Here is a 13756-nt window from a genome sequence, read left to right on the forward strand (position 1 = left end):
ATTATGCCCTCCTCGGACTGCCCGAATTTCCTAGATGAGACCCATCCTGCGGCTGGGATCACAGTGCACCTTGGAGGCAGCAGGGAGCGTAAAGGACAGCAAGAAACAGCTGGTGCTGGCAGCAAATTCTCTTATTAGACCTAGGTAACTGGGCTTGTGAAATTAAATTACAACCTGCTGCGGGGCACAAAGGCAGCAGGCGTCACGCAACATGTAGATGTGAGGCTCCAGGGTCAGAGCTTCTTATTTTGGTCCATCTTTGTACCATTGATGCAGGTAAATAGAAGAGGCCAAGTTCTGGCTGTCAGGCAGGTGGCTGAGCATCAGGGCCTTGCATTCTGAGAAACACTCTCAATTCCACACATGAAGCCGGGGATACAGAGAAATCCAGAGTCTTAGTGCCCGACTGAGATGTAGAGAGGAAGGACTGAGATTCGTGAAGCACTAGGAAGCCTTCTGGGAAGAGAGGAGCCTGAACAAGAAGAGAAGGCTGCACTTTAATCACAAGGAACGGAGGCTTCTGGCACTGACAATTCAAAGGCTCCTGGAGGAATATTGAAAGTAGAAGCTGGGGGGAAGCACACAGGCGCAGAGGAGCACCCAGTTCAGACTGATGAGATCTGAGAAGTGGATAGAGCTAGGTGCAATGCCCCTCAGGAAATACCAGAAGGGAAATGAAAAGAACAATTGCAATAAATAAGGAAAGCAAATAGACTGCTAATGTCGGTTGACTGGCACATGCCAAATTAAGTGTTGGAGTAAGGGCAAAACTCACAGGTGCTGGCAGGCACATGCACGCAGCCCGAAGAAGAAGTGAGGGGGCTGAAACAGTTGCCTTCAAGGAGCACCCTGTTACAGTGGGCACCTCAGAGAGCTGGGATATAGAGGATCGATGGGATTGAATGTTACCTGGCTGCCAGTTTCATAGGAATGCTGCAATAAGGTGTTCAGGGGTGCTGAACAGCACTCTGCGGGAAAGACTCGGAGAGCAGCAACAGAATCAAAGCATTAGGGAAAAGAAAAGCATCACAGGATGGATGTGGGTGGAAAGCACAGACCAACAATAAAAATGTCTTTTTCAGGTGGTACCACTGACCTCCTTGATCCAGAAGGAGAGAGCGATCAAGAAGCAGTCAGTAGGATTCGCAAAGCTGCGAATTTTGGACAGGTGGTACGAGGGGGATTCTGACTACAGGGTCAATGACTTCTCAAGAATGAAGTGCAGAGGGAACATCTCTGGGTGCAATAAATGACTGCTGCCTAAGACAACTAGTCCTAGAGCCTGCAGGAGAAGAGGCCGTACAGGATTTGGTCTGGAGTGGTGCATTACATGCATGTAAACTGAAGAGGTTTTATTACCAGGGCTGTTGTCTAACAAGAGCCAGCGTACAATCAGGTTCAATGGCACAGAAGGGAGGATAGGCCAAATAAATGCCACATTCAGGTATTCTGGTATTGCTGCTCAAGGAAGCGGGGAGAAAAGGGGGGAGATCATACTGGGCACTATTGAAAGATGTACAAGAACAATCCAAACATCAGGCACAGTCGACAGGGGTTCACAAAGGGAAAGTCCTGTTTAACTAATTTGACATCCTTCTATGATAAGGTCACCTGCCTAGTGGATGACGGGAAGGTGGTGGATGTAGTTTTTCTGGACTTTAGTAAGGCTTTTGATACTGTCCCTCACAGCATCCTTCTGGACAAGTTGTCCAGCTGTGGGATGAGCGGGTTCACAGTGCGCTGGGTGAAGAACTGGCTGGACGGCAGGGCTCAAAGGGTTGCAGCGAATCTGGCTGGTGACTGGTCACCAGCGGTGTCCCTCAGGGTTCAATTCTAGGGCCGGTTCTGTTCAATATTGTTATCACTGATCGGGATGCAGGGGTTGAATGCACCATTAGCAAGTTTGCTGATGATCCCAAACTGGGAGGTGCTGTTGAGTCTGCCGAGTGACAAGAGGCCTTGCAGAGGGATCTAGATAGATCGGAGCACTGGGCAGTCATCAATGGCATGAAATGCATCCAGAGGAGGGCAACAAAGCTGGTGAAAGGGCTGGAAGGAATGTCCCATGAGGAGTGGCTAAGGATTCTGGGTTTGTCTAGTTTGGAGAAAAGGAGGCTGAGGGGTGACCTCATTGCTCTCTGTAGCTTCCTGAGGAGAGGAAGTGGAGAGGGAGGTGCTGAGCTCTTCTCCCTGGGATCCTGTGACAGGACGCGTGGGAACGATGCAAAGCTGCGCCGGGGGACGTTCAGACTTGACATTAGGAAGCATTTCTTTACCAAGAGGTTGGTCAAACACTGGAACAGGCTTCCTGGAGAGGTGGTCGATGCCCCCTGCCTGTCAGTGTTCAAGAGGCATTTGGACAATGCCCTTAAAAACATGCTTTAACATTTTGTCAGCCCTGAAGGGGTCAGGCAGTTGGACGAGATGATTGTTTTAGGTCCCCTCCAAACGAAATATTTTATTCTATTTTGTTCTAAGCTATGCTATAAAGGAGACAGCGTGGGCTAATGTCATTGCAGTTTCTATGGCTGTGCACATGGGCTCAAAAAACAGGGTGAATAGACTTCGATGACCCCATTATTATCATCTAACTTAGGGGCTGCTCCCTAAGTGGTAAGTCACTTTGATGACCCTGTAATTATCATCTGAACGTGTTGACTGTTTTCAGGAATTGTAGCTTAGTTTGCTCTGGGATTTTGCACTTGGGTTTATATTATTGTTGGCCATATACCAATCCCTAAGAGCTGTTCTATGTAAGACCTTAAGGAATGAAGGATTTTGATAGGTTGACTTTCTGTTGTAGCCAGTTGGTACATGAAAGTGTAGAACAAGGCGTCACGCAAGAAGACGCCGGAACAACAATGCCAAATATGTTCGAGGATAAGGAAGAAGAAAGGGAAGAAGTGTGTGGATTAATGACTGTAAATGATTATATAAAAGCTAGAGGCCCACCAGTGCAACAGCTGGCCAGGAGTACAGAAGTATGGCAAACTTGGTAAGCGGAAAGGGACCTGGCACTGTGGGCGAGTGCCAGCGGGAGCGGATGGGGCTGGAGAAAAATGTCCCTTCAGGCTTCTCCCTTGCCATCGGCAGGCACGACCCAGCAGGCTGGGAGACTCTGGCCCAGTGCTGGCCGCTCACCACCCCGGTCCTCCCTGAAAATCCCGGCATTGCACAGGGAAAGGCAGCCAGCTGGGGCAGGCGTCACCCAGCCACGGGCAGTCCACGCCAGCTGGTCCCAACACGCTCCCCCTCGCAGGAGACCTCTGCAAGGCGTCAGGAGCGGGGGCGAGACACACAGTCACGGGCGCATGTTGCAGGTGACCAAGCGAGAGCAACACGGAAATGTAGAAGATGAAAACAAGAAACGCTATTTTGTTTTTTCTCCTAATGCCGTGTGCCTGTGGGGGCAGATGGCCTGCTGTGACATCACCGAGTGGTGAAGGCTGAAGTTACCGAGCAGTGGACTGTGACGTCAGCGAGCGATGGACTGTGACCTCGCGTCCCTCGCTGCTTATCTTCGGGCGCCGGCAGAGCCTGGGCCAGTCTGGCTCGTGCCTGGACTCCTGCCGAGCGTGCCTGCAAGGTCTGGAGGGTCGAGCGAGGCTTCTCCTGGTGCTGGGTGGTGGCTGCCCGTCCCGGAGCCATCCCCTGTGCTTCCCCGGCCCTGCCAGGTTCAGGCGGCCGGGCACCGCGGGGCAAGCTCGCAGCAGCGGAGGTGAGCTGTGCGGGGAAGCGTCCCCCCGGGGTGGCCGTGGGGCGGGCGATGGGGCTCGGGGAGCCGGGAGGGTGTCCTTCTGGAGGGGCCTGGGCATTCCTTCCTCCCCTCCATTCCCCTCCCCGGGACAGCGAGCGACCATGGCCTCTCTCCCTTTTGCAGCGCGTGACACCCTTTGGCAGTGCCGGCGCCAGCGAGGGGGAGCAGCTCCTCATCCTCAGCCGTTCCCAACCTGCTGTGGAGCACGAACATGGCCACGGAGACAGAGTGGAGCTGCCCCATCTGCCGCGATGCTCGAGATGACGTCTCTTACGCGATGCCCTGTCGCCACCAGTTCTGCCTGGGCTGCATCCTGCGTTGGACAGAGGTGAAACCAGAGTGCCCACTCTGCAGAAGACCAGTAGAGAATGTCAGGTTTTCTGTGCTGGGAGAAGACGACTATCTGCAGTGTGTCGTCGCACACCCCGAAGAGTCGCCAGATGATAGCAGCCAGGCAGGCAGTGCTCCCAGCCCCCTGCCCGAAAACAGCCCCCACCACCCTGCGGCGTCCCCTCCATCGTCTCCGCAGTGGATACCGTCCCCAGCTGAGCCGGGGGCTGCAGAGCCGGAGGACGTGGGTGGCCTCCTGCCTGTGGTCTGGGCGTATCTTTTCCAAAGACGACAGCATCTCCTCGATCCCGTGCTGCCCTGGCTGCGCCAGGAGCTGGAGGCAATATATGGGGGCCGGTGGTGGGAGGCAAAGACTGCAGAGAGCAGCATCCTGCACACCCTGTGCGTCCACGGTCCGGATGAAGAGGTCATGCTCCAGATGCTGGAGCCTCTCCTTGGGCACTATACAACATTAGTGGTCTATGGCATCATGCATATCATTGAGTGTCAGTGCAGCGAGGAGGCCTGGAGGCTGCTGTGCCCCCATGCTGCTGGGGAGGAAGGCAACAGCCCTGCGGCCAGCTCCAGCTCCTCCAGCTCCGGCTCCTCCAGCCCCAGCTCCTCCAGCCCCAGCTGCACCAGCTCCCAGGAGGGGACTCCCACCCCTCACCTGAGCTCCTCCAGCAGCCCGTCAGGGGCAGAGCAGGAGCAGCCCCAGGAGCAGCCGGGGCAGGAGGCGGCGGCAGGTCCCTCTGCCCAGGGCTGCAGCCGCAGCCCCTCCGCTCCCGGCCGGGGCAGGGACCGCTCGCCCGGGGGGCCCCGGCGCCCCGCAAAGAGGAGGGCCCCCAGCCCCCAGGACTCTCCCCGGCCCTGCAAGAGGCCGCCTCGCCGGCGGCACTAGCAGGGCCCCAGCAAGAGTTTCTTCACGGAAAAGGAAATAAATGCCTATTTCCCTGGCACTCGGGGTCTCTGGGTGCTGCTTTCTGCCCCTTCTCCTGCTGCCTCTTCCCCTTCCCCCCACGCCCCTCCATCAGCCAAGGGCCCCCAGAGCCCCAGGGCCGTGTCGGCATGGGAAATCCTGCTCCCACAGGAAATCCTGCTGCAGCCACAGAAACGGAAGAGGTTCTGAAAAAGCCCAAAAATGAGGAGAAAAGGGAGAAAGGGAGGAGAAAAGGGAGGAGCCCAAAAGCTGAGAGCAGCCCCAGAGAGTCCAGCGGCAGGGGCCTTGGCCCTCACGGCGGCCACCCGTCTCAGCGGGAGAGCCGTCAGCAGCGGGTGGCAGGGCCTTTGCAAAGGGGAACGTGCCAAATAAAGGCTGCTGGCGCCTGTGCCCAGCCGGAGTGACTGTGCTGCTCCCTGCACTGCCTTTCTCTGCGGCCAAGGGGACAGGTCGGAGGGGTTTTTGGGCAAAGGGGCCGGGGGGACTGGTCCTGCCAGCCAGTCGCGACAGGCCATGCGACTGGAAGAGCGGTGTCCTTGCCAGGGCGCAGGGCACGGGGGCTGCAGAGCACAGCTTCTCTGCATGCAAACGCCACATTGTAAGGGATAAGCAGAGCTCCGTGGCAGGTCACAGCACTCTCTCAGAGCAGATTCACACTGGCCAAAGGAAACAGTGGGCTTGGTGCTCCCTGAAGAGCTATACTCGCATGGATGGAGAAATGTGCCTCCTTGAAGACACTCCTTAGTTGAGCCCTTGGCTCACGCTCAGGAACTGTCCAGTGGCTTTCTTGGTAGAAAGTTTATTCCTTTAGGAAAGAGAGAAACTTTTGAAAGTGAAAAAGCCCTTTTTTGGCAAGGTAAACTACAGCATGAAGAAGAAAGCCCTGATCTGGCAAGGTAAAAGAGCACGAGCAGCAGCATGTGCAACTAAGCCAGACCCATGTTGCTCAAGAGTCTATACTGGGACAACTACTACTGGGCATCTTCGTTACTGACATAGCTAGTGGGACTGAGTGCACCCTCAGCAAGTCTGCAGACGCCACCAAGCTGAGCGCTTGGAATCTGGGGGTTCTTTTGGACAGTACAGAGTCCAGCTCCTGCGGGACCTGGAAGGGTGAGATTCCCATCTCTTTGCGTGCTGCTGGTGCTCTTCCCTTCCATAGTGTGTGTCTTGCCCTGAGCGATGGCAGGACAGGCTGGTCTGTGAGGCTGCCCAGTGCGCTGGCACCTGCACTCCAGTGCGCCGGCACCTGCACTCCAGTGCGCCCTGCTTTTCTGGATGGCTCATGGCTAGCCTTTTTGGGGGAGGCTTCAGCCCCTCAGGGCCTCCTTGTCGCTCTGGTGTTGGGGCTTGGGCTGATGGGACCTTTGCTCCTTGCTCGGTGTCCTGGTTTCAGCTGGGATAGAGTTAACTGTCTTCCTAGTAGCTGGTACAGTGCTATGTTTTGAGTTCAGTATGCGAAGAATGTTGATAACACTGATATTTTCAGTTGTTGCTCAGTAGTGTTTAGTCTAAAGTCAAGGAGATTTCAGCTTCTCAAGCCCAGCCAGTGAGAAAGCTGGAGGGGCACAAGAAGTTGGCACAGGACACAGCCAGGGCAGCTGACCCAAACTGGCCAACGTATTCCATATCATGTGACGTCACATCTAGTATATAAAGTGGGGGGAGTGGGGGCGGGGGGAATTGCCGCTCGGGGACTAACTGGGTGTCGATCGGTGGGTGGTGAGCAATTGCACTGCACATCATTTGTACATTCCAATCCTTTTAGCATTGCTGTTGTCATTTTATTAGTGTTATCATTATCATTAGTAGTTTCTTCTTTTCTGTTCTATTAAACCGTTCTTATCTCAACCCACGAGTTTTACTTCTCTTCCCGATTTTCTCCCCCATCCCACTGGGGGGGGGGGGGGGGGAAGTGAGTGAGCAGCTGCGTGGTGCTTAGTTACTGGCTGGGGTTAAACCACGACACTTGGGTAACAGTCTCCTCTTTCCCTCTGCCCACGGGGCTTTCTCCTGGCGCTGCTGTTAGCGTATCTCTTGCTCCTGGAGCTGTGCTCAGGGTCCCCACGGGACAGTGGGGCCCCTGGGGGTGGGGCGGAGCGTTTAGCAAAGCCTTCCAGGACGGCAAGTGTGCGCGAGAGGATGCGTTTGCCGGGCACATTGTGTCTTTGCAGCAGGCCATGCGCCATGTTCTGTTGCGGTCCTCCTTTGCGGATCCTGGTGTGGTGAGAGAGGTCCATCCCAGTGGCCCCTGGGGGATAAGAGGGGCTGCGTGTTGTCTTGTGAACCACAGCTTCGGGTGGCTTGCCCTTGTGGCCTGGGGTGGACCTCTTGTTAAGGGAGAAGCTGCCGCCCCAGCGTTCACACACCAATCCAGGAGTCGGACGCGCACCACCCGAGACTTTACCGGCTAGGACTGGAGTCCCTTCGCAGCGGGCCCCTCCAGTGAGCCGATGGGTGCCCCTTTTGACTCCTCGCACACACACGCTCACCCTCGGGTGCTGCTTCTTCCCTCAGGCTCAACCCTAGGTTCCCCAAAGCAGAATCCCTAATCGAGGCCTTCAGAAGAAAAAGCATAATGTCTTCTATCTACGGTGCACAAATTTAGAGAGCTTGAGCTGGTTGCCCTGGGGACAAAATCCCTGGGCGATTATATCCTCACAATCGAAGTTCCTGGCCCTCACACCATAGTCTGGTCCACAAGTAATATTCGGGTCTGGGGTGTTCTTCTCTCTCATTGGGTCCTTCTCCTCGTCTCTAGGCAGGTTCTTTCTCTTCCCTGGTTTTTAGGCTAGTTGTTACCTCGTCTCCTTTTCCTGGCTTAAACTGGCTCTGGGGCGTTCCGAATCACCTTACGTCTCCGATCAGAGAATAGGTCAAAGTTAAGCGAAAGCATTGAGAAAGCTAGGAGTTCTGCTTTACCATGAACGACTACTTTTAAGCAGCTAAACCACGCCCTCAAAGCCCTCCAGAATATAACAACAGCCTCTGCAGTTTACATCCACTCCTGTGCTACCACAGCCTCAGAATCTTATCCCAGGATTGCCAGATGCTGTTTAGGTCTCATTCAGGGGCGGCCCGTGTGCTCCCGTAGCTCAGCTTTGCTGCCTTCCACAACACTCCCCAGCCCTGTTCTGAGGGCGCGAAGCCCCTTGGGCATTAACGCCCGTTCCTTCCCGGCTTCTGAGAGTTTCTGCGTGGCCAGCCGAGCGGGGCTGCGTTGAGATACGCAGGCGGGAGTGTCAGCGCAGCAGCCTGAGGTGCCCAGCGGGGCTGCCCTGCCCACGCTGGGGCCAAACGTGGGTGGGTCCACCTCTACGTGACACGGAGGTGGCTGCTGCGGCGGGTCCCCGCAGCCCTGTGTGACACGGCACGGTGTCACAGTGGGACACCCGCATCAGAGCTCCCCACCGTGCCTCTGTCCACACTCCCCGGCGAGGCCTGGGCAGCACCAGGGCTGCTCTCGCCAGTGCTGTGCTCCGCAGGAGCTGCCCTGCTGCCAGGAGGAGCCGAGGGGAGGCCGTGGGAGAGTGTTGGAGACGCCGCTTGGGGAAGTGGCGAGGAGGAAGGAGGAGGAGAGGAGCAGGGGGGTTTTGAGGCAGGACAAACACCTCTTGCCCAGCTGCTGCGGTGCAGGGGGGCAAAGATGATTAAGTACCTGCTCTTCAAGCCCTTGGGGCCCGAGGATCTGCCAACCCTCAAGGAGCTCACCACCAGCGGTGAGGCCCCCTTGCAGGAGCGCTGTGGGAGCCAAGATGAAGTGGAGATGAGCTGTGGAAACCCTGAGGCTGGGGCTGGGGCTGGGGCTGTAGCGGGGGTCTTCTGGAGGGGACCGGCGGCTGCAAGGGAGCCCTGCCTGATGGTGCCTTGGGGCTCGAGGGTGGCTTTGGTAGCCCAGGCCTCTAGCCGCTGCCCAGGTCAAAGGGCGGGATCCCCTTCCCCAAAACACTACTGATGCCTGCCTTTTGCCCCCAGGCCTCTCCGGGGCACAGGGCGGGCTTCTTGGAGGCTGGGGGTGGTCAAGAACGCAGCCGGGCAGCCCCGGCGCTGCGAGTGCTTGCTCAGGGCGAGGGGTGGCTTGAGCGCACTCCGCTGTTGCCTCCGGGGGCAGGGGAGTGCTGGATGGTTGTCCATTGCTGACTCAGAGCACGGCATCCTTTCCTTTGCTTTCCAGAAATCTGCAAAGTCTGGGCTGGCGCATCTAGGTACATCCGGCGACAGCTCTTGCAGAAGAGGGTGAGCCTTGCCTCCTGCCCGTGGCCCATCCTGCCCCTCCGGGCCTCCGGAGCAGGGCACGACGTACCATCCCCAGGGCCGCGTGAGTTGTCTGGCAGCCTTCCTGCCTCGGCGCAACCCTGCCAATGCTCCCCCTCCTTGCTTGCGTTTTCAGGCGGTGGAGATCGGCGTTGGGACATTTGCACTTGTCCCAGCGCGTGCCACGGTGGGAGAGGACACGGCTTTGCCCGTTGAGAGACCCGTGTTCCGGCCGTGCAGGTTTCTGAAGAAATTTTACAAGCTCAAGTGTGCAAAGGCCAAAATTCCTGGTAAGAAGACGGGTGCTTCCCCTGCACAGCCCTTGCGTTCGGCTTGCTGCCGACACCTCTGTGACATGGCCGAGCAAAGGCTCTTCCGACCTGGAGAGCGCTGAGCGTGGGCACGCGTACGGCAACCCAGCAGCCTGCCCCTGCCCGGGGAGCCAGCCTCATCTCCCCAGCTCACCCTCCGCTCCAGCTGGTTGCTCGCAGCAGGAGGCAGAGCTTCTCTTTGCCTTCTCCTGTCCACCAGGTCCGCTCCGGAGACGTGGCCGAAGCTGAAGGGGGAGCGCTCTCCAGCAGAGCGTTGCCCGAGGGCTGGGTGCCGACGGCACCTAGTCTCAGAGTCGGCTGAACTGCAGTGGGAGCGACTTGGTTGCTTTGCGCTTGTTTCCTAGACGAGACGCCGTTCGTTCAGCTGGACTTTGAGCAGATTGCCGCCGAGATCCACTTCCGCCGAGAAATCGTGGAGCGGTGCATACACGAGACCCTGCTTTTCTTCGCTGGGGCCCTCCGAGACAACAAGGAGGTGGAATTCTCCTTCAAGGGCATTGGCATCCTTGCCGTGCGAAGAAAAGTGGTCAGCATGACCTTCTTGGATGACTGCCTGCTGGAGCTGGACGGCACGGGCAACATGCTGGCAGCTCTTCTCGGGGTGAGCTTGTCATTTCTGCGGGGCTCCTCCGCAGGGCTCTGTGGCAATGCTGTCAAAGCTCTCTCCAGCTGCTTTCTGTTGGCTGCTGTCACCTGCCTCGCCACCCGGCCTAGACACGCTCTCAATGAGCCAGGCCAAGTCTCGGTAGCGCCTCGGCCCCTTTGAGGGTGGGGCTAATGACATCAAGGGAGAAGGTGGTGCGAGGCTTCCTGAGAGGCAGCCTTTGTGTCTCTGAGCAGCGAGACGGCTGGCCACCTTTGTGAGCAACCAGCACGTGTCCTGGGCGTCTGCTGATACGTCCCTGTCCCCTTGCAGGACTCCAAGATGATGCGTACCGTGGCCTTCGCGGGCAAAAACGATTTTAGTCGGCTCAGTCGAGACGAGGTCATCACGCTGCCAAGGTGAGCAGGACGGCTTCTGCAGGCCCCAGCTGGTCAGGGAGCAGCTGCTAAGCCCCTGCTGTGGGGGCACCCTCTTGCCGAGGCTCCTCTCCTGCCAAGCTTAGGCAAGACCAGCTCCTTCCCAGGAGAGCTTCCCGGTCTGCCCGCTGCTCGCTCCTCGCCGGGCCGCCCGCTGCTCGCTCCTCCCCAGCTTGGAGAGTGCAGACAAAGCGGCCAGTCCGCTCTCGATGTGCCCTGAGAGAGTGAGAGGCGGGAGAGTCTGCGGGGGCAGCAAGGAGGGCGTGTGCTGCCATCGCCAGCTTTCTGGCGGGAAGGCAAGGGAAGCACCGGCAGAGGCTGCTGGAGACGGTGGGGCCCCTCAGGTGCCACAGAGAGCCGCGTCCTCCAGGGACTTGGCAGTGGCTCCCACGGGTGCCTGCCAGCAGCTGATGAGCGCCAGCCCCCAAGGGAGCGTGGTGCCCTTTTGCCCAGCTGGTGCCTTCCTGTTTTCCAGGCTTGCAGTTGAGACCCCCCACCAACCGTCGGCCCCTGCGATTTCTCTGAAGCCCAGGAGAGAGCCGGCGCCTTGGGGCGGGGGTGCCCGCAGAGGTAATGTCCCAGCCGAGTGCTGGCCGGGGACTGTGGGCGCTCGTGTCGGGCCCGCAGGGTCCCAAAGACGCTGTTGTGCTGTCCTCTTGCCTCCCACTTGCAGTGAGCGTGCTGGACCCGGTGTTCCTGGCTCAGCGGAGGGTTTCTCTAGCCAGGCAGCGGGCGAAGGAAGGCGAGCGGGCGAAGGAAGGCGAGCGGGCGAAAGCCAAGGAAGCTGGCCAGGCCAGGTGAGCCTCCCGGAGGAGCGGTGCGGCTGGGGGCGTGGGGGCACACCGTGTCCTCGTCGTAGTGCGAGGGAGGTGTTTCCCTTGGCCGGGGGGCTGCCTGCGCCGATGCCGAAAGGCCCCGGAGACGTTGTCTTGCTGGACACGCGGTCCTCCTGCCGAACAGCCTGGCGGGGCTGGAGCCGGGCGGCAGGCTGCGAGCCTGTCCCGGAGCAAGCGGCTCAGACTGGGCTCCCACAAGCTCAGCCTGCCGTGCCTCTTCAGAGTCCTGCCAGTAATCCGGGAGAAGTCCCACGAGGAGCTGAAGCAGCCCAGACCTCCAGCTCAGCCGCGGTTGCAGCTCCCTGCGTGTGTTCCGCAGCCTTCGGGAACGGTATGCCCCAGGGATGTGCCAGCCCTGCGTCACGTCTCGGGCTCTGGGCCAGGGCAGAAGAGGCGGCAAGAGCTGCCCACCGTCCCAGCCCTCCCGCCCTGCCCAAGCCCGAGGAGACTAACGCCGCCTGTGTGGTGTGTGCCTGGCCTCCAGGGAACGGGCTCGCTCCGTGCCGAGAGGGCAGAAAAACGGCTCCGGCTGCTGATGGCATCCAAGCGCCGAGAGGTGGAAGCGGACGTGTGGCGCCAATACCATGCCAACAGAGCGGGGCGGAACACGGAGCGAGGCCAGGTATGGCATGCACTTCCCAGCCCCCAGGAAAAGGGCATTTCCCCTCCCCGCTCCCCGGGAGGGGAGCAGGGAAGGTCTCCCGGCACGGGCACGGCAGCAGTGCTGTGGCCAACTGGCCAGGCAGGGGCCTTCTGTCTGCCCGCTGCCCTGCACGTTGCCCTGCAAGAGGAGCTGTCCCTACGGCCCCAGGCCGAAGTGTGCAGTTGGCTGTGGCATGGGCAGTCTGTTGCGTGCCCATACCTCTCTGCGAGGGCTCAGCCCCACCGCCCGGAAGACTAAGCCAAGGCTGTGCAAGTCACGCGCCTGGGCTGAAGCCTTGGGAGCAGCCCCAGCGAGTGGTGGCGGGGCTTTAGGAGAGTCTCTTCTGCCTTCGCAGAGCCCCTGCCGCCACGTGTTTGAGGATCCCTATCGCCCTCCCCACCTCCTGAGAAAGGCCTATGCCGAGAAGCTGAAGGAGGGGCTGCAGGAGAAGGAGAGATGCCAAAGCGCTGCAAGGCAGAGAGCGTCAGAGGGGCCGGCAGAGCTGCACCTCCCGGGGAGAGCGTGGGCAGAGTAAGTGTGTGCCGGGGAAAGCCTTGGGCGGCTCCCACCACTGGAGGCGTCCAGGCTGAAGACGGAAGGCTGGCTCAGCTGGCTGGGCTCTGCCTTCCCAAAGCAGGCAGCCTGTGCTTGCCCTCCCCGCACAGTGACTCCCGGGCACCCGGCCCTCAGCTGCGATGCCTGCTCTGTCCCGGCTCTCGGCCCTGCCCGGCTTCAGCCCCGGCCGATCTGCACTCTCCTCGCCGCAGATGGGTTGGGGCACGAGGGCCCACGAGACGCCACACAGAGCAGCAGGCTGGCCTCAGCAGCACCTCCAAGAACCGCTGGCCTGAGCCAGGCTTTGGGGCGTTGCGGGCCCTTCTGCCCGGCCACAGAGCTGAGGCCCTTTCTTCCGTGTCCTTTAGCAAGGGGGAGAAGACGAGGCTGTTGGAGCGGCGTGGGAAGGCCCAGGGACTGCCAGCCACGCCACGAAGCTGAGAGCAGCCCCGGAGAGTCCAGCGGCAGGGACCTTGGCCCTCACGGTGGCCACCCATCTCAGCGGGAGAGCCGTCAGCAGCGGGTGGCAGGGCCTTTGCAAAGGGGAACGTGCCAAATAAAGGCTGCTGGCGCCTGTGCCCAGCTGGAGTGACCGTGCTGCTCTCCGCACTGCCTTTCTCTGCGGCCAAGGGGACAGGAGGGGCCCTGCAGCCCCCTGGTCGGAGGGTGTTTTGGGCAGGGGGGCGGGTGGGACTGGTCCCGCCAGCCAGTCGCGACAGGCCACGCGACTGGAAGAGCGGTGTCCTTGCCGGGGTACGGGGGCTGCAGAGCACAGCTTCTCTGCATCCGAACACCACTTTGTAAGGGATAAGCAGAGCTCCAGGTCCATGCTGGCCAAAGAAAACCCCATCGGCTGTGCAACTTGCTGGAGTACCACGACAGTCGTGGTATTGCACTGATGTACTATCAATCTATTTTTTCAGGGCATCAGCTTTACTCTTGGGTGATTTCATTGCCAAGGCTGCCTTTGTCTCCAAAGGCTGTAATCAAAATACTCTTTTGCTCAATACGGATGGACTGTCTCCAGCTACGTTATTCATTATACATTCAAAACTTCTATTTCTATGCAGATGAATCTCTGTTTTACTT

The 13756-nt window shown here is 59.0% G+C and overlaps 1 protein-coding gene across 1 annotated transcript; it reads left to right on the forward strand.

Annotated features, from left to right (window-relative positions):
• Window positions 1-8900: 8900 nt before the first annotated feature.
• Window positions 8901-13339, forward strand: LOC128137407 (uncharacterized). Its single transcript, XM_052778299.1, has 10 exons — window positions 8901-9263; window positions 9418-9571; window positions 9958-10214; window positions 10530-10615; window positions 11109-11203; window positions 11307-11430; window positions 11692-11800; window positions 11954-12091; window positions 12468-12643; window positions 13036-13339. The coding sequence occupies exons 3-10, from the start codon at window positions 10146-10148 to the stop codon at window positions 13106-13108; spliced, it is 870 nt and encodes a 289-aa protein (XP_052634259.1). The 5' UTR covers window positions 8901-9263; window positions 9418-9571; window positions 9958-10145; the 3' UTR covers window positions 13109-13339.
• Window positions 13340-13756: the final 417 nt, after the last annotated feature.

Source organism: Harpia harpyja, chromosome Z (assembly GCF_026419915.1).
Source record: "Harpia harpyja isolate bHarHar1 chromosome Z, bHarHar1 primary haplotype, whole genome shotgun sequence".
Taxonomy (NCBI): Eukaryota; Metazoa; Chordata; class Aves; order Accipitriformes; family Accipitridae; genus Harpia; species Harpia harpyja.